The following is a 19673-nucleotide window of genomic DNA, read 5'->3' as shown; positions in this document are numbered from 1 at the left end:
TCCAGTCTCATCAGCCCATCTGTCTCCACCCCCCTTGCTCTCAGTACACACGCAATTTCAACTTTTTCTCCTTCCAGCCTTTTACTCCCCTCTTTCCACTCTACTAAACAGTGAGTCGTCCATCACCTGTCCTTGTGTTCTCTCTCTCTCTCTCTCTCTCTCTCTCTCTCTCTCTCTCTCCTTTTCCTCCTCTCACATCTCTCCCACATCCCCCTGCCCTACTACTCTTCTGACGGAGGGGGATTCCTTCTGTTCTTGCCTATATTTAGCCCCGTTGTTTGTTGTTGTGGACCGGTGTTGCTGTTGGCAATGGCCTCCGGAATAACAGCTGGTCCACAGAGCATGAGGCGAAGGGAGGGGTTCTCTTCAGATTCTAAACCACGGTAACATCTCCTCTCAGGCAGGCCAAGCAGCCCGGGTCGACCAGGAAGGTTCCCTATGTTCTAGGAGGTTCTAGGACTTAAAATAAAGTAGAAAGGAACCCGAGAAAGGAATCTGTTTGTGTCTGGCCACCATTTTGGGTTTCTTCCTGCCTCCCTTCCTCTGTGAGCTCTGACCTCATTTGAACTGCTGGGCCGCGTACTGTCCCTGTTCCACCTCTCTTCCTCTTCTCCCTTCACTCCCTCTCTGACGTCACTGCTCTAGTTGCATTCCTTTTTCGGACCCTCCTGTATGCTTCCCTGTCCTAAAAATGGATGAGCGAGTCACTACCAACCCGTTGGAATGCGCTTCGGAGGTGCATATCCTTCACATTCTTTGAACGGCGCACAAAGACGGGCGGATGGATGACATTTTGTGACCTACTCCAAAAAGCGTCTCACGCAATCAAGGCGGTTGTGGCCCTGATCCATCTGAACATCCTGTCCCCCTCCACCTCCCTCCGACCCCACCCCCAACCCCCCAGATGAAGCAGGGCAGCGGGCGCAGCGGGAGCGGGAGCCCCGAGTCCCAGCAGGAGCTCTCCAAGGTGAAGTCAGAGCTGGACAAGAAGGTGCTGTTCTACGAGGAGGAGCTGGTCCGCCGCGAGGCCTCCCACACCAGCGAGCTGAAGAGCCTGCGGAAGGAGCTTCACGACTCCGAGGGCCAGCAGCTCTCCCTCCACAAGGAGCTGCTCATGCTCAAGGACAAGCTGGAGAAGGCCAAGAGGGAGAGGTGAGCTATGCTAGGCTAAGCTAAGCTAGTCTCAGTTTAGATTCCTAGGTTTTGGCTAGGCTATGCTAGCTTATGCTAAGCTTGGTTATGAGATTTAGCTTCCCTTCCATACCTATTTCTGGGTAGGGTATAGGAGAAAGACTAAATTGCTTTTATCAAGTTTAGGCTAGGCTGGTCTACGAAGCATCATACACTGGCCATTGAGAAACTGTGCATTGATCACAGTGAAGGTTGCGTGTGTCCTTCCATGTGTCTGCATACAATGTCATCTTCCAACATTGTATGTTCCAAATCATTTCCAGGCAAACCGAGATGGACGAGTCAGTGGGCGCGCTAAAGGAGAAGTACGAGCGCGAGCGCAGCATGCTGAGCGAGGACAACCGCAAACTGACCGCCGAGACAGACAGGGTAAGGACCGCAAAGCCCGTGTTTTTTTTTGTTTTTTTGTTTTTGTTTTTTTCACTGAACCCCCTGACCCCCCCCCCACACACACACACGACCACATGCTTCCCCCCCACCATTTCTCCCGAAATAACTTCTCCCCCCGCTCTCCTCCATGTCCGCCACGGCCAGCTGTGCACGTTTGTGGACAAGCTGACCGCCCAGAACCGTCAGCTGGAGGACGAGCTGCAGGACCTGGCCTCTAAGAAGGAGAGCGTGGCCCACTGGGAGGCCCAGATCGCTGAGATCATCCAGTGGTGAGTGGGGACGCGCATGGCTCCAACACCAGCCCAGGCGCTCATTATGCGAGCCCCCCCCCCATTCCAGTTACTGTCTGATACTTGGGCTTCAACGAACCACAGGATTTTTACAGCACGCTCGTATAATTCAAACCACCGGATTTTTACAGCGCATTCATATCAATCATATAAATCATTTCAGTCTGGGGTTTTTCTTTTTATGGCTGGATGACTTCACGCAGTATGCCGGGCCTGATGCGACCGTGCTCGTGTTCTCTCCGCAGGGTGAGCGACGAGAAGGATGCTCGTGGATATCTGCAGGCCTTGGCCTCCAAGATGACCGAGGAGCTCGAGTCTCTCCGTAGCTCCAGCCTGGGCTCCAGACCCCTGGTAGGACACACACACACACCCTCACCCACACACACTCTCACACGCACACACGGAAGCCCCCCCCCCCCCCCCCCGTACAGTACAGTACATCATGTAAACGTGCTTTTACACAGGCACACACAAACAAATGAGCGGGAAAGAAGGGGTTGAGAGAGATGATCTAGGACTGATCATACTACTAGAACTGTAAGATGATTCCTACACGGGGACACACACACAGACAATGAAACGTACGCACTATGGATTTTTAAGTCGACCACGCCTTCACGGACAGATGAGACACCCGAGACACACACACGCACACGGAATGCCCACTTAGCGCACTTACCTACACAGAACGTGAAAGCATCTTCCCACGGCGAGCAAAGCTCCACCCTGGAGTAGCCTCACCAGAATACTACAAGCAGACATGTGCACGGCATCATTCTTTGTTCAATTTTTTTAAATTTCTTTTTAAGTCGGCCACCGAGCAGATGTTTGTAGTAAACATTGCATAAGAGTTTTTCACCCACGTTCTGTCGAGCGAGGACAATGGAATCTTTATGGGAGCTATCCAGGTCAGATGCTGGAGGGGCAGCGCCGCAGCTGAACACCCGAGCGAGTGGACGCGGCGTCTTGTGCCTACGCCTCGCGTCTGCACCGGTGCATCCCGGGACATTTGTTTCGATCGAGCTTAGTCAGTAGAGAGTTCACCTGTTTGAGTCGTTGTAGACATTTCCATAAAGGCAGGGCATGTGTTTTAGCTCTCATCACAGATAAATACAGGCCCTTAATGTTTCTCCTTCTAAACTTGAAAACAAGCCTGTACGGTCTTTCTGTCTACCTGTTCAGCTCTGTACCTTATACCCCCCCCCCCTCCCATACACACACATACACACAATTCCTCCCCGCCTTTCCATGCCAGTGCTGATGTCATTAAGCTAAGGCTAAGTCTGCTCTGAGTAGCTGTACCCTAAATAGCCTATCTAATGGGAGGGGAGATGACAACTGCCAACGCTAGGCTAGGCTACCAGGAGGGGAACCTTGCACTCAAGGTCACGTTTTGATTTAATATCCTGTCGGTATAACAAGGTTAAGGCTGGAAGTAAGTATAGGATGGACTCTGCCGGCCAGATAGTTATATCCTTATTTGAGGGTCACATTAGGTTAGATGTTAGCCACTTGACTCTGGAGACAAATGGAATATGACACACTGGTGCGTTTGTGTCGGTGTGCGTGCGCGTGTGAGTGGGCACACACACGGCCTTTTGTCAAGTCTGGGAAGTCATATCTTCCCATTACTAAATGCAGACGAATGAATGACCCTCCTCTTTACGCCTTAATAATCACATAGTCATGGAGAGACATGACTCTTAGTCATGAGGGCTAAAAACAAGCCTTTGGAAATACAACCACTACTACTGCACCGCAGTTATATTTAGCTGGCATTTCAAATACGTCCCTCCCTCCCTTTCCACACACACACACACACACACTCTCAAAGCATGTTTTTATTTGGATTCAGGGTTTAAGCCACTGTAAAATAGCATGCCCTAACCTCCATAATATCTAGTTGTACATGAAGTGTTTTCATTTGTATGCGTTGCTCCTAACTATACCCAGCGAGACTCGGGAATGGCCACACCTCCTCAGAGGCCCTTGCCCCCTTTTGGTGGGGACAAGAGGGTGAGTCTACCAATCAAATCCAACCTCAAATCACTGCCTTTTCCCATTGACGGCAGAACCCAAATCTTCTCTCATGCAATAGGGTAGCCTGTCTGTCACTCGTACGGCCCGTCTCTTTTGGTTGGTCAAATCGACGATGCTCCTCAAAAATGACGACCTGGAATAGCCAGCGTGATCTGAATTGGTATTTCAGGCTAGTGTGAAAGTGGGTTTGTAATCCCCAGCCGGTACACTTCTAAAAGCGACCGGCACTTTGCAGCGTTTTGAGACCTAGAAAGCAAAATTGAATCGTGTGGAAATTGGCAGAAGAATTCGAGGGGCCGTACAAGTGACAGAAGAGACACTGCTCCTCAAAGAAGCGTTTCCACGCCTTTGACGACCTCAGAAACACATTGAGAGAGACGCTGTCAATCGCCACCGCTTTCCCATCAAGAATTACACATGCATGTTACGAGTTCTAACCAAACACAGATTGGGAACAAATCAATGGGTAGAAGCCAAAATGTGGATAGAGTGAATTCTAGGATGAGTGCAGTTGTTCCTTGTATCCATCCGCTCTGCTTTCCTTACTACTGATCTCAGAACAGCGGTAACTGTCTGGAAAATGAGCAGGTCGTCGAGTTGAGGTCACAGGCTGTTCTGAGGTTAGTTTTGACTGGAAGGAACTGTACCATCACAGCTACTTCAATCTTGTCCGGACCGGGCCAGACTGACCGAGCTGACCGATGCCTACCAGTAAAAGGGTGACCTCAAATACATTTGATGGGTAGGAGAGACTCAATGAAGAAGACGCACTTCCTGACTACGACTGGCGTTTAGACAGTGAAGAGGGAAACAAAAGAATTTGGGCTTCAGCAAGATGATGTGGTTCACGTGTGCAGTACAGTGTAGGCTGGAGGCTGAGGGTGACATTGAGAATGGACATCCTTTAAACCCCCCTCCCCCCTCTCCTCCCTATGTAACATGAGTCGGGTTGGCTGTGTCAGGTCAGAGACAGCCAGTCGGTGTCTGGTGAGAAGGTATCGGGGGAGGAGGGAGGGGGGGGAGGAGAGGATATGATGCCTCATCATTTCCTGTCCCGGCGGGGGGCCGTGATGTCACACGATCTGTCCCGGCATCCATGGAATGTCATCCGGGCTTCCTGAGACGCTTGTGTTTGTCACGGCCGGGCCTCAGGAATGACACGTCCTCGCTCACTCCCATCATCCGCTCGATAACAGAGGCCCCTACCTTCGCCGCTTGCATGGGGGAGGGTGGGGGATAGGCTTGAAATCGGACGAAATACTTGACATTGGCTGTTTTCGTCATGGTGACACTGGTGTTTGAGGTTTCGAAACGAATGACGCCACTTCTGTTTTTACGGATGTATGATTGTGTGATTGAACGCAGCTTGCATCACAGATGAATCAATAACCAAATTATTTCCTGTGAGGCCAGTTTTCCGAGAACTTGTAAGTGAAACTTGCAACTGAAAGATTGCTTCCAGTAAATGAACATTGTTGGCGAAATGCCGAATCACTTACCTCTCACAGGAAATAATGTTTGAGGTGGTTAGCTGGCTTGGTTTAGCTTGATGGGAATGTCTGGGCTCAGCTTGCAGTTTGGTACCAGTTCACTGTCCAGGAAGGCTGGAAAAAAAGGCTATTGGTGCTGCAAAAAAATCTTAACAAGCATTACCTTCAGTTAAGTGTTTATCTATGTATTGAGGGATTTCAACTGGCAGCCCATGATAATGCAATTTGAGCCATGCTGAGGAATGCCCATCAAGCTAAATCCCATGATGCCCAGAAACGGCTAATGAATGTCTTAATTGAAGAGTCCCACCCCCACACACAGCTACTGTGAATTCCAAAGGTAATGCCCACACGTATACAAATTCTCATCAAATCAAATCTTGAAGGCGTCAATGTTATTGTTGCCCGTCAGAAAGTTGCACACGAATCGCATCTAATCACTGAAGACAGTGGTTTCAGACTGAGGCGGCCAGATGGGTTCAGACCTGCTGAATTCAGTCTGACGTTTGTTGCTTGTCGTCCCCTCCTCCCAGGACCCGCTGTGGAAGGTCCGCCGCAGCCAGAAGCTGGACATGTCGGCTCGCTTGGAGCTGCAGTCCGCCCTGGACGCAGAGATCCGGGCCAAGCAGCTGGTGCAGGAGGAGCTGCGCAAGGTCAAGGCGGCCAACAACTCCTTCGAGAGGTCAGCCCCCAAGCCCTCCCCTTCAACCGAACCTGGACCCCCACTCCCTCTTTTATCAACCACGGACCCCTCCCCCTTTATCAACCACGGACCCCTCCGCTTTCAAGGGAAACCTGAGACTGTTAGGGTTGGAGGGGGCGTGGTGAGGGTTAAATAAGACTGACATCCAGTGACAATGTAGACGGGGCATGGCCGCAAATGTGACTTCATCTGTCTTGTCTCCTCTCACTCTGCCTTTTGTCCCCCCCCCCCCCCCCTCTCTCTCTCTCTCTCTCTCTATGTCTCTCTCTATGTCTCTCTCTCGTGTCTACAGCAAACTGAAGGACTCGGAGGCCAGGAGCAGGGATATGGCCGAGAAGATGGAGAGCATGAAGAAGGAGTTGGAGGAGAGCCGCACACGCTCAGACAAAGGTTGGCCAACCAGAACCCTAACCCTGGGTTTGGCACTCCACTGGACACTGCACTCACACTGACCACATGCTGTTTCTCAGTGCATGGGATTTATTTTTATTTTTTACCTGTATACACACCCTTTAGCGGTTTAAAATAGTAGCTCCTTTTGTCCAGTACTGTCATGATACAAATACAAAGATTCAGTGCATATTTCAGTCAGAGCTGACAGCCATTACTGTCCCTGTCTCACTCTCTCTCCCTTTCTCTCTCTCTCTCCCTCTCTCTCTCGCTTTCAGGTCTCAAACTGCCCGACTTCCAGGACTCAATTTTCGAGTACTTCAACACCTCTCCACTCGCCCACGACCTGACGTTCAGAGTGAGTGTCACTTTCCACCCCTCGACCTGTAAAAACACCAGTCTTAATGTTGTTGTGCTCGGGGTGAGAGGGTGTTGGGAGGTTAGGACGGATATAATGATGTGTGTGTCTCTCTGGATGGCGCTCGTGCTTTTACATCACACACACACACGCACATTTAAACAAGCACAGTGCACACTCTCTTTCCCACACTCCTGACAGAGTTGTACACACACACACACACATCCGCAGCCAGCTCAAAGCTCCAGAGCCCTTATTGGCCGGGCCTCTGATGTACTCAATCACCTCATCACCTGAAAAACATCAAAGGCAACAGAGGGTATATGGGGAGGACGGGGGGATGGTGCTTCCTGCCTCCCCCCGCCCCCCCCCCTATGGAATACATCGGGGTTATGTTACCTATCATCGCACGGTAATCCGATGCAACAGGCCACAGCTTGGACAGGATCCGCTGCTAATGGGCCCAGGTTCTGAGGCTTCAAGGCCGCAAAAAGGCAGGAAGTGGCGTTTCGAGGGAAGAGCCGCCGAGAGCTGATCGCGACCTGAGCTTAAACGAGAGAGCCCGGGTTGGGTCTCATCGCCTCCTAAACGCTTCCTCTCACTGTCATCACTCCATGTGCACTGCATTACGGTCAGAAAGAAGTCGCTGCTGAACGCAAAGGTCAAATAACGGAACACCCCCCCCCCCGTGCTGTTATAGCAGTGAAAAAGGGGGTTATTTAGCATGGAAGTCGCATCAGGTTGGCTTTTTCCGTGCCGGTTTCAGAGGAAACTGATTGCAGTTGAGGGGCCATTTTGGCTCCGGAATGTAGAGTCTCCTCCGAAATAAACGAACCCAGGGATGGCCTGCCGGAAGCGGTGTTCTTAAACCTGACCCCGCAGTTAACCACAAAACGACCTTGTCAGCTTATGGCATCTCATGTGTTCTTCATCTGCAAGATAACCCACCCCACCCCACTCCCCCTTCCCCCCTCCATAAAAAAACTCCCGAAAACCTGAAGATGTCGTGTGCTTTTTATTTTTTCTGTCCCCCCTCTTCCCTGTGTTTCACCCATCCCATTTCCCATTTAATAAACAAAAACAAAACAAAGGACTCGGTCTCGTCCTCATCCGCCTCGTCTCTGCTAGCGTTTTGGGATGAAGTAAGTTTGGCTGCTCAGTTGCCCCCCCTCCACCCTCCAGTGCCCCCCCCCCCCTAATGTCTTATTCTACCCCTAACCCTGGAGAGCTGTGCTGCCAGCATACCAAAAGGTTAAAAGAGGGAAAGGGTACTTTGAAACAAAACCGTTTCCCTCGAGATGTTTAGCAAGTAGCAGTTCACCATTACCAGTTAGCATTAGCTTGACGTTTAAGCTAACATTTTCCGGGCAGAATCGAGCAATGAAGTGATAGCACCATGTTTGCATTTCTGATCATAAAATGAACCTTTTCATAGCTGGCTGCACTTTCCTCCCATAGTTCACCTTCTTTAAACCCTGCACTGCTTATGTAGGAGCTCTAGGAATTAACCAAACGGCCTCACTAGAACGTGCTTCTGCATCGCAATCTCCAACGTTAGCATTAACCAAGCCTCTAACGGCAAAAAAAAAAAAAAGCTAGCGTGAGTTGTATAACTCAATAGCGTAGCCTGTGACCTCACAAAAACCCATTACTCATTAGCATAATTGTTTGCCGTCGCGACAGCTAATGAGAAATTAACAGGCGGAGTTGGAGCTTATTAACCCTGTGGAACCAAACAGAATAGTAAATGACAGGCCTTGTCTGTATGTGTGTGTGCAAAGCCAGTTAGCTGGTGGAGAGGGCAGATTTCCCTTCGAATTTGTCTTTAATTAAAAACTAATTAGAATAGCATGCCAAATGATCTCCATCATTCAACCCAATCTTGTATTTTTTGATTAAAGACCACGACGGTGGCAGTCGTGTGCTTTTCACTCTCATTTAGAATCTCTTAGATATCGAGAAGGAGCGATAACAATGTTATCACTAGACATAGTCCTAAAAATGCACCTTCATTGCACCTAGTAAGATGATAAAGCACTTTTACAACAGTACACGGACACTCGATGCTGGGCTTGGAAGCGTCACAAGGTGGTGTTGCAATTCCCAAACAGATTCTGAGGAGACGGGCTCATGGGTTTTGAGACCAATCAGTGAGAATCACCGTAGCACACTCCAAGCCCAACGTCGAACGGCCTCGCTGTCAAATGTCCACGGTCCCTCTGTGTGTGTCGGTCGAGCACTTGGCTCCCCCTGCTGGCGACGCGAGCCGAATCCAGCAGTCGTGTGTGCCACCTAGTGCTCTAGCTTTGTCAGTGCTGGTGAACCCTAATGTGCGTGTGTGTGTGTGTTTGTCAACCTAGTTTCACACCCACCACACACACACACTCATAAACACACACACACATAAACACACACACACACAGACACCCACACACTCATAAACACCCACACACTGATAAACACACACACACACTGATAAACACACACACACACACTCATAAACACACACACACAGACACCCACACACTCATAAATACACACCGCCCACGCTGACTGACTCACTTCCCTCCTCCGTCCGTTCCCTCTTCCAGACCAGCTCGATCAGCGAGGTGGACGCCACGCCCCACAAGTCAGACGCGCCGTCCTCGTCGCCCTCCGTGGCCTCCGAGCAGGATGTGAGTGGCCGTCTCACGCCGTCCCGTCACACACACACACACTTCCTTCTCGCTCGACATTATATTTCCCCGACCCTGACTTCCTGTCACACTACTCCTGGCATATCTGCCCAGTATCTCTAAAACTGTAACTTCTCATACATACAGTACCAGTCACAAGTTTGGACACAGAAAAACAAAAGAAAGGCCCTAAAAAGGGCAAATTCATACAAAGCAAGCACAGGGGAAATATACAGTTGTGTTTCTGAACCTGAATAGTGGTCAGGGCACGTCGCTGCCCTCTGGTGGTCGGAAGAATGTTCTCTGAACTAACACGCCCTCCCCTTCTCCACAGGAGCCAGTCAAAACCCCTGCTGCTACCCCCACCACCCCCTCTCCAGTGTACTCGACATCGCTGCTGACCACACCAAAGGTACCTCCTCACACACACACACACAGTCCCTGACTTTGCATTCACACGGTACGCTAATGTTAATACTATAACCACATAGCCTTTTGATGAGCGTTCCCTCTCGGGTTTTTCGAGAGCCTTGTTTGCCTGTGTGGACGCCATGTCGCGGGGCTCACGTCTTCCCCGTGTCTCTCCAGCCCAAAGCTCACCAGCTGAGCATCAAGACCTTCTCCAGCCCCACCCAGTGCACTCACTGCACCTCCCTGATGGTGGGTCTCATCCGCCAGGGCTACGCCTGCGAAGGTCAGTACCAGACCACTGACACCCCCCCCCTCCCCCCACGCTCGCACGCTAACACTCACACACACACTCCCTTTCTCTGGGCCTCATCCAACTTCGAAAAATGAGCGTCAAGAACGTGGGTTTGATTCTGGCACAGGCCGTTTCCTGCATTTCTTCCTTCTTCTTCTCCCTTTCCCCCTCTCTCTCTCTCCATCCCCCCCCTACTTTCCTGTCTCTCTCTGTAACCGTCTCGATAAATTAAAAGCCGTAAAAAAAAAAAATGAGAAAAGATGCGTGTCACACATTGGACTGCGTTGATCTAAACACCCTCTCCCTCTCCCCCCTCCCCCCCTCCCAGTGTGCTCCTTCATCTGCCACGTCTCCTGCAAGGACAACGCCCCCCTGGTGTGTCCCATCCCCCCCGAGCAGGCCAAGAGGCCCCTGGGCATCGACGTGCAGAGGGGCATCGGCACCGCCTACAAGGGGTTCGTCAGGGTGGGTAGACATCCGTTACGCTTCTCTCCGGCCGACGTACGCAGCCACTCGACCGGTCGAAGGATCGCTATTTACATGTTTCCCGTGGCCCTGCCTCCTCAGATCCCCAAGCCCACCGGGGTGAAGAAGGGCTGGCAGCGAGCGTACGCCGTGGTGTGCGACTGTAAGCTCTTCCTGTACGAGGTGCCCGAGGGCAAGTCCACCCAGCCGGGCGTGGTGGCCAGTCAGGTCCTGGACCTCAGGTAACACCAGCACCGCTGCAGCCCTCTGGGGGTGACTGTGTGGGTCTGTGGGTGTGGGTCTGTCTATCTCCGTGCGCACGTGAGCGTCTGTGGGATTCCGCGCGGGTCTGAGCATCCGGCCCGGTCGTGTACACCCTGTCAGAGAGAGGTTCAATCGGTGATTTTGACGGCTGTTTGTTTCCTTCCTAGACGAGAGTATGAGTATCGAAAGGCATAAACGATGTGTGTTATGTGTGTGTGTTTGTAGAGATGAGGAGTTTTCTGTCAACTCTGTCCTGGCCTCCGACGTCATCCACGCCACCCGCAAAGACGTCCCCTGCATTTTTAGGGTACGTTCTCCCCAGTCATCAATGAGCCCCTTCGGGAGGCGCTATATACCGTACAAACTACAACACCCTCCTTAGCTATTGACCTCGTGTGCATGTAGAAGTGTATGTGTGTGTATGTGTTATTGTTCCCCTCAAAATGGGAAGTGTCATCTCACACATGAAGTCTTGGTGACACGGTTGTCCCCAATTGAGCACGACCGCCAACCGCAATGGCCTCAGCCCAGCGGAGCCGACCTTAACCGGGCCCCTCCCCTCCAGGTGACGTCGTCCCTGCTGAGCTCGCCGGCGCGGGCCGTGTCGCTGCTGGTGCTGGCGGAGAGCGAGGCGGAGAAGAGGAAGTGGGTGGGCATCCTGGAGGGCCTGCAGAGCATCCTGGCCAAGAACCGGCTGAAGAACCGCGTGGTGCACGCCCTGCACGAGGCCTACGACTCCTCGCTGCCCGCCATCAAGACCACGCTGTCGGCCGCCGTCGTGGGTGAGTCGGGAGGGGGGGTGGGGGGTGGTGGTTCGGGAGGGACGCGTGTATGTGTGTGTCTGGGAGATGTGTGTGTGCGTGCGGGGTATAGAGGCCAGGAAAGATTCGACCCTGATTTATTCCTGTGTGTATATGTGTCTGTGTGTATGTCTGTGTGTGTGCGCGCATGGGTGTTCTCCTAATGCGTTCTGACCGCTCTGTCGTCCTGTGTAGATCGGGAGCGCATCGCCCTGGGCACAGAGGAGGGCCTGTTTGTAGTGGAGGTCACCAGAGATGGTAGGAGAACACACCCGGCCACACATATACACCCGTCACTAGCAGTTACACACGCGCGCTATCCTCATAGTACAAATTCAACCTTTAGGGCTTCATGTATTTCTGTTTTATTTAGTTGCAGTCTGGTGCTTTTAGAGTTCCTAGTTGTAGGTATCACAAGGGACTGAGAATTATTTATTGAAACTGCCATCTAGAAATGTCAGAGAAGTTAAATGCTGATGTGCTATGAATGACCAATGTTGTTCTGTCCAACCACTCACTGAAACCTTAAAGACAATTCTCGACAATCAAAGCTCTGAAAGACTATCGTCTCACTGATCGAATCACCGCAATCGCGGCGAACCACTCACCGTCAACTCCCTTATCGACTCACCCAATCCACACACCGCTGAGCTCAAACTCCACCTCCGTGGACTCCCCCCACCGTCCACCCCTCTAACTGACCCCTCCTGAACCACAGTGATCGTACGGGCGGGGGACAGCAAGAAGGTGCACCAGATCGAGCTGATCCCCAAAGAGAAGATGGTGGCCCTGCTCTGCGGCCGCAACCGCCACGTCCACCTGCACCCCTGGGGCGTGCTGGAGGGCGCAGAGGGGGCCTTCGACATCAAGCTGACGGAGACCAAGGGCTGCCAGGCCCTCATCACGGGGACCCTGCGCCCCGGGGGCCCCGCCTGCATGCTGGCCGCCGTCAAACGCCAGGTGAGGGTCAGCCGGGGCGTGGCCGCTGGGCGTGGTCGCTGGGCATGGTCGCTGAGGGGGGGGGGGGGTTTCATAGGCTGTCTGCTTTAAGTGGATGCAGGCACATGAGCGTCACATGTACAGTACTGTGGAAAAAGGCTGTGACTCATTAAAAACTGTAAACATTTGACCAAAAAATGCTTTGAGGAATAATGAAGTCGAGATGAAACGAAAACGTTTCTCAACGTGGAAGAAAAAGAACATCTTGGGTGCCTAAGACTTTTGCACAGTGCTATACTTGTATTTATTTGAATTGAAAATTACTTTTTTTTTTTTTACTGTCGAGAATCAGCTGTTTGACAACAGCTGTGCAATAATCTCCGCTCCCCAGGTGCTGTGCTACGAGATCACGCGCGCCAAGCCGCACCACCGCAAGCTGTGGGAGGTGCAGGCCCCCGGCGTGGCCCAGTGGCTGGGCATGGTGCGCGAGCGCCTGTGCGTGGGCTACCCGTCCGGCTTCGCCCTGCTGGCGCTGCAGGGGGAGTCGTCCCCCGTCAGCCTGGTGAGCCCCGGCGACCCGTCGCTGGCCTTCCTGGCCCAGCAGCCCCTGGACGCGCTGCACGCCCTGGAGGTGGGCTCGGCCGAGCTGCTGCTCTGCTTCAGCCAGCTGGGGATCTACGTGGACCCGCAGGGCCGGCGCTCCCGGGCCCAGGAGCTCATGTGGCCCGCCACGCCGCTCGCCTGCAGTACGTGGGGGGGGGGGGGGCCCCCTAATAACGTTTCGATGTTTTTGAAGTTTCGGTGTAGCGTTGAGTTGGAAATGCTTTCGGCCGAGATGGTTAGAGGGTTGACCCCTATGGCAGATAGGAAGTACGCCAACAAAAGAATCCTAGTACTTCCTACTTCCTAGCTGTGTGTGCCAATGAAAGTCTGTCATGTGACACTCGGCACTTGTTTACGCTGACAACTCCTCGCGAGACTCCATAAGGCTATGAGAAAACGCTTTAAAACAGTAAGACAAGACTGTGACAGTAAGATAAGACTCCATAAGACTATACTGACAGTATGTAGATGATTTAGGCTGTCCTCAGATGTCCCGACTCACCTCGTCCTGTTTGCGTCCCCTCAGGTTCCAACTCCTCCTACCTCACGGTGTACAGTGAGTACGGAGTGGACGTGTTCGATATCCACACCACCGAGTGGGTCCAGACTATCTCACTGAGAAGGGTGAGAGAGCCGTCCACAGAACGTGCCTGCGCTTACGTCCGGCCCCCTCGGACGTGGAGCGCGTGTGTACGTGTGTACCTCTCCTTATCTGCGTCTCTCGTCTCCACAGATAAGGCCTTTGAATATGGAGGGCACTTTAAACCTGCTGGGCTGTGAGCAACCTCGCCTCATCTACTTCAGTAACGACTTATCAGGTACGAATCCCCCCCCCCCCCCCCCCGTACTCACTCATTGGCCAAGAGTTAATCCTCTCACATCTACGCTACACGAAGCCGCACCTCCAAGTAGAGGTGCTAAAAAAGTTCAGGCTAGTCATAAACCCCTTCCCATTTACTTTACTGATGGCCTAATTATCTCCCTCCATGTCTCTCCTATTTCGCCCTCTCTCTCTTTCCCCCTCTCTCTTTCTCCGTTGGAGCAGAAGGCGACCTGGCCATCCCCGAGACGTCGGAGAACAGTAAGAAGCTGATGGTCCGCACGCGCAGCAAGAGGAAGTTCCTCTTCAAAGTGCCCGAGGAGGAGAGGCTGCAGCAGAGGAGGTAACCCACAGTTCTCTAAGCAAGGCAGGAATCTCTTGTCTGTGCGTGTGTCTGCGGCTCGCTGATCTCGAGAAGCGGGCCCAGTACGAGGTTGAAAACGGGTCCGGTGAATCCCTCAGGACCAGATGATGCGCAGTGTCGCTGAGTGAAGTCGCTCGGATGAGTAGTTTGCGGGGGAAATCGAATGCAAATATTGAAACGTGTTTCGCCGTCGTGGATCTCAGTGAGCCACCAACAGGCACAGCGCCGGTTGATATCGGTGCGCTAAACCAGACGTGTTGTTTCCACAGGGAGATGCTGAGGGACCCTGAGCTGAGGTCCAAGATGATCTCCAACCCGATCAACTTCAACCACGTGGCGCACATGGGCCCTGGCGACGGCATGCAGGTTCTCATGGATCTGCCTCTGGTAATGGCTCCCTCCCACCGCCCACAACACACCACGCAGCCAGAGCCAAAATGGCTGCCACCAAATAACCGAAACTGACCTTGCCGTAGCCAAAACGGTGGTCCGTAATGATTGAGTTGAAGTCAATGTAGCGCTCGTGGATTAAGGCCGTAATCCGGAGTTGGTGGACCAGTGCTGTGTTTCCAAACAAGCTCGCTCAAGTGTGCTTGTACATTACAGTTAGATTTAATTCTAAATGGCTGCTTATGCCAAATTGACATTTGCAGGAACGTAAAAGCCTGTTAATGACAAACTAACTGACAGTGTGTGATGGCCATAATGGCCAATTACCCGGGGGCATGCCATAAAACCACCATTACAATCACAAGCCACCGCCAGAGCCGAACACGGTGGCACCTCTTCCTCTCTAACTCGAACGGTTCCCATCGGCATCCTAACCCCCGAGGGAAACGCCATTCCACTGAACACTTGCCTTATCCTACTTTCGTGATGTCATCCCCTATGCCTTTTTCCTCCTCCACCTTACCTTCCTTTCCCTCCTCCCCTTTTTTTCGAGAATGACCCTTTTACCCTCTCCCTCACCCCCTCTCTCACTCTCCTCACCCCTCCCTCCCTCCCTCCCTCCTCCCCTCCTCCTCTGTGTCCTGTCTCCTGTGTCCTTTGTTTCGTCTCTCTTTCTCTTTCCTCCCTCCTCTCCCGTCTCCTGCCGGGGCCGGGGCAGGCGAGCGAGGCCGCCACCACCCCCTCCCCTTCCTCCTCCCGCCACCACGCCCTGATCTCCCCGCCAATCAACTTCGAGCACGTCTATCACATGAGCCCCGTGTCGGCGGGCCTCTACCTGCAGAAAGAGCCCACCTCCATCTCCGCCTCGCAGCAGAGCCTGCCTCAGCTCTCCTCCTCCTCCTCCTCTCCCTCCACCTCCTCCCTGGGAAGGGTAGGCCAGGCCTCACCGTTCTGTCTTTCTCTCTCTCTCTCTCTCTCTCTCTCTCTCTCTCTCTCTCTCTCTGTCTGTCGTTAACGCTCTCTTTCCAGTCTTTCCTTTTTTTCCTCCTTCACTCTCTCGTTTCTCACTTGGCATCCCATCCCAGCCTCGACGCCATTTTGCACCTTCCCGCCCTTTTTTCCTTACAGTTCTTTTCCCCCTACCCTTCCTTTCTTTTTTTCTTTTCTGGTTTCACGTTTTATTGGTTTGAAGTGGCTTGAGTGCATCTTGAGTGTCGTTTATTATAATTTTTCAAATGTATTTCGAATAATTATTTTACTATTAGTTTATTTTATTTATCCTTTCGCTCAGTTCACTGTTTCGCATACTGGCTGCTGTGTGGTTGTGCAGTGTGTCGCCCCCAGCAAAGTGCCGCCTTTCCCCCCGGGCTAATCTCAGGGTTCAATGGAGAGAAACCTTTCAAACACAGGACAGGGAATGGCCTCCTCGGCTGGCTCACCTGAGCAGACCAGACCGCCACTGAAAGGCTCACGGCGGTCGCCAGATGTTTTCCCCCCATTGAATTTTGTCAAAACGTCCCGCGTACGTGTGCAACGTTTCCCCAAAGTGTGTCCTTGCCGTGCGAGTGTGTGTGCTCGCGCGCGTGTGCGTGTGTGTGTCCTGGCGTAACGACCGTGGGGGTGCTTGTTGATATGAACGTCTTAACCCATGTCTCACTTGTCCCGCTCATACGACAGCGTGTGTCTGGACACGCGGCTGGGTCTGACTGGCCTGTCTCTGTCTGTGTGTCCGTCCCTCCGTGAACACAGAGCGTGCTGCATTCCCAGGACGACGCGGCCAAAGACAAGCCCCGCCCGCTCTCCAGTATCTCCCGGCAACAGAGGAGCAAGACCCACATCACCCGCACAGCCTCCGGTGAGAGGGCACCGGCGCACACACACACTCCTGCATAGTTAACATACTTCATTGAAGTCGTTGCCAGACACGTTGGCGTACATACACGTTACACTGGACTAAAGTCCCTGTCCAGATGACCTCCTAGTGAATGCTGAGCACCTGACTGCGTGTGTTTCAGACTTTGGAGGCGCCGGGTCGTCTCGGAACATCTCCGACCCCGACCAGGACTATGAGAGAGAGGTAAAGACACACACACACCTACACACACACCTACACACACACCTACACACACACACACCTCCGATACCATCCCAAACCGACTGCTTCATCATCTCCTAAACATGGAGAATGGCTGGCATCATTTGCCATAATGATGGGATTCACCTGCTTCTCTCTCTACTCTCTACTCTCTGTCTCTCTCTCTCGTCCCCAGCCTGACTCGGACTCCACAAAGCACTCCACCCCCTCCAACAGCTCCAACCCCAGCAGCCCCCCCAGCCCCAACTCCCCCCACCGCAGCCGGCTGACCCTGGACGGCCTGGAGCACACGCTGGACGGCTGAGACCTCCGCTGCCCCCCCCACCCTCCCCCTCCTCCACCACCTCCTCCTGCCCTTCCTCCTCTTAACACCCAGAGAAGTCCCCACGCCAACCTCACACACACACACACACACACACTAACAGAAGATGCATACGCATATTTAAACCTAGGCTTAACCACATGCACCTCCACTTGACTAGAAATGATTTGTTTAAAAGTGCCAAGATCAAGACTTTGAGAACCTCCCCATGCACCCCCCATATCCTCCCTTTTTGACTCGATTGGATGATTTTAGGGTTGTACCCCCTCTCTCCGTGTTCACCTGCTTCCTTCCTATGCAGGGGGAGTGTGTTATTAAGTATATGGCACTATGAGCATTCATGACATTACCCCCCCTCCCCCTCCCCTGTCTTCAGCCAACTGCCTGCCCAAACAACCCACTAATTCATACACACACACACACACACATCTCCAGGCCTAATGATGGAGGACCAACACCTCTTGCGACTGACCCAGAACTCCTTTCTCCACCTCCTAATTTCATGATGGGTTTCAGTGTGTCGTCGCCGGACCCACGATTTCACTTTCCATCCTCCTCCTCCCTCCCCCCCTCAGCTGTTGTTGTACCTGTGTGCTTGGGCTTCTGGTGTGAGAACAATGACATGGGATCCTGGAGGTATATGACTGGGGGTGTCCAGAGGCCTGGGTGGGGACTACTCTGAGCAGCCAATGGGGAAGCTTCCTTGTGTGACGAGCAGCAGCTTCGGCAAATGAGGAATGACGGCCTCCTTCTGTGGGCGAGGAATATTTCTTAGCTAACAGGGTAGAAAAAAAACAGCCCTTGTGTTGAAACGCAGTAGTTTTTTTTTGTTTGTTTTCACTTCAGGCCATTCATTTGTTTTCCCTCAAGTTTTTAAGGTTCCTTGCTTAGTTTAAGTTAATACAGAGCTGTGATAAGCTGAGGTTATTCATGGATCACTGACTATGGGACACTCACAGAAAGAAAAAAAAATCATTATGAATGATCTTGATCATAGGTTTAAGTTTGTATTTCTATAAATAATTAAGGAGAAATCCGAGGGAATAATAACTTGTTTTGTTTTTAATGCGTATAGTATTTTGATGGAGATGTTCAACTCTATTAGAGGGACACAAACAGAACTGTACAAAAAAAAGATGGACCCACTTCAAGGACTACAAATCCCTACTTCCTCACTACCCCCTGCCCCTGCTGTTTGAGGATTGTAACCCTGTCAGCTGTTCTTGGACCACATTATCAGACCAGTACCCTGGAGTTGCCACCTAAAAGACTGTAGGGGTTTAAAGCCAAACCAGTGAGCTTATTTTACTGCTATTATACACTTCCTCCACCAGCCTTTGTAATATTAATTCATTCATTCATGCTTTTAACTTAGATATTTGCCAGAAAATTATGTATAGTCGGTGAGACAATTCACCATCACTGAGAAACTGAGAAAAAAAAAGAAAAAAAAATACAAAAATCAAGAGACTGCAATGTATTAATATCTCGATTGTGCGTTTTAACTCAGAAGAAAAAATGGAGAGAATCTAAGAACGGCTGTTAAAGAAAAAGAAAAAAAGAAGAAAAAAACAAGGACTACGTTACTCATAGGATTTTAAATAAGAGTCCTCCACAAGCTGCTGCTTTTGTGTGCTATGTTTAAAGAAGACAAAAAAGCTAGGTATGCGTGACGACCCGCTTACTATAGAGAGAACCCTCTGGAACTAGGCTGACCCCCCCTCCCCTGTATGTTTAACTGTTCAATCATGAGTGCGAGGCATTTCACATGCGTCCTGTTGTAGAGCTGCATCGCCTCAAGAGGGAGTGTGTGAATAGGTGTTTTTTCCTCCCTCTGGAGTGTGGGACGTGTCACTGTACAGAAGTGTGACATACAGGCATGTGTGACACACAGGCATGTGTGACATCATATCCGCTTATCTCTCGAGTGTGCCTTCAGTGCCCTTTTGTTCATTTTTAGTTTTGTTTTTTTGGTTTTACAGAATCCACTTACATACTGATGCGATTTGTTTTTGTTTACTCTGCTGGCTGAGGGGCTTACAGAGACATGGTTTTTCTTTTCTTTCAGAAACACTGTATTCAACTTGCACATTGTTTTAGTCCAAGGAAATCCTCTTGATTTTTGTGTCAGTGATATTTCTTGTTCCCTTTTTATTTGATTTCGTATGAGTCCCCACCTCCGACTCCCAATGCTCTACTTCCCCTCCCGGCCTCCCAGGACTTTTGTTTTCAAGCCCTGCTCTCTGAAGAAGAGACTTTCTCCTCAAAAACACTACTGCTTTTTTTCTCTTAAAAAAAAAAAATCACCAGTTGAAATCTTTGTAATTATTGAATTGTTAGCAACAAAAATTTGAACAGACAATAAAAGAGTATCTGTTGTG

At 51.5% G+C, this 19673-nt stretch overlaps 1 protein-coding gene across 3 annotated transcripts in view; it reads left to right on the top strand.

Moving 5' to 3' along the window:
• The window catches only part of cdc42bpb (CDC42 binding protein kinase beta (DMPK-like)), a 51958-nt gene extending 32285 nt beyond the window's left edge, over window positions 1-19673 (top strand). Inside the window, exons 14-38 of one of the 3 annotated variants that reach the window (XM_067241223.1) lie at window positions 905-1152; window positions 1455-1560; window positions 1726-1850; window positions 2117-2222; window positions 5935-6083; window positions 6397-6494; window positions 6773-6852; window positions 9444-9527; window positions 9862-9939; window positions 10116-10221; window positions 10559-10695; window positions 10798-10937; window positions 11185-11266; window positions 11525-11741; window positions 11955-12017; window positions 12478-12719; window positions 13090-13444; window positions 13828-13925; window positions 14035-14119; window positions 14347-14464; window positions 14755-14872; window positions 15594-15806; window positions 16625-16730; window positions 16891-16952; window positions 17146-19673. In XM_067241223.1, the coding sequence (XP_067097324.1) occupies window positions 905-1152; window positions 1455-1560; window positions 1726-1850; window positions 2117-2222; window positions 5935-6083; window positions 6397-6494; window positions 6773-6852; window positions 9444-9527; window positions 9862-9939; window positions 10116-10221; window positions 10559-10695; window positions 10798-10937; window positions 11185-11266; window positions 11525-11741; window positions 11955-12017; window positions 12478-12719; window positions 13090-13444; window positions 13828-13925; window positions 14035-14119; window positions 14347-14464; window positions 14755-14872; window positions 15594-15806; window positions 16625-16730; window positions 16891-16952; window positions 17146-17274 (3345 nt within the window). In that variant the 3' untranslated portion in view covers window positions 17275-19673. Of the gene's footprint in view, window positions 1-904; window positions 1153-1454; window positions 1561-1725; window positions 1851-2116; window positions 2223-5934; window positions 6084-6396; window positions 6495-6772; window positions 6853-9443; window positions 9528-9861; window positions 9940-10115; window positions 10222-10558; window positions 10696-10797; window positions 10938-11184; window positions 11267-11524; window positions 11742-11954; window positions 12018-12477; window positions 12720-13089; window positions 13445-13827; window positions 13926-14034; window positions 14120-14346; window positions 14465-14754; window positions 14873-15593; window positions 15807-16552; window positions 16731-16890; window positions 16953-17145 lie in introns of those variants that run through there. The other 2 variants (XM_067241224.1, XM_067241225.1) reach the window with 2 other exon arrangements.

The sequence above is a fragment of the Osmerus mordax genome, chromosome 8, assembly GCF_038355195.1.
Source record: "Osmerus mordax isolate fOsmMor3 chromosome 8, fOsmMor3.pri, whole genome shotgun sequence".
NCBI classification, from domain to species: Eukaryota; Metazoa; Chordata; class Actinopteri; order Osmeriformes; family Osmeridae; genus Osmerus; species Osmerus mordax.
The sequence above is the reverse complement of the archived record's forward strand: the minus strand, read 5'-3'. Positions and strand labels throughout refer to the sequence as shown.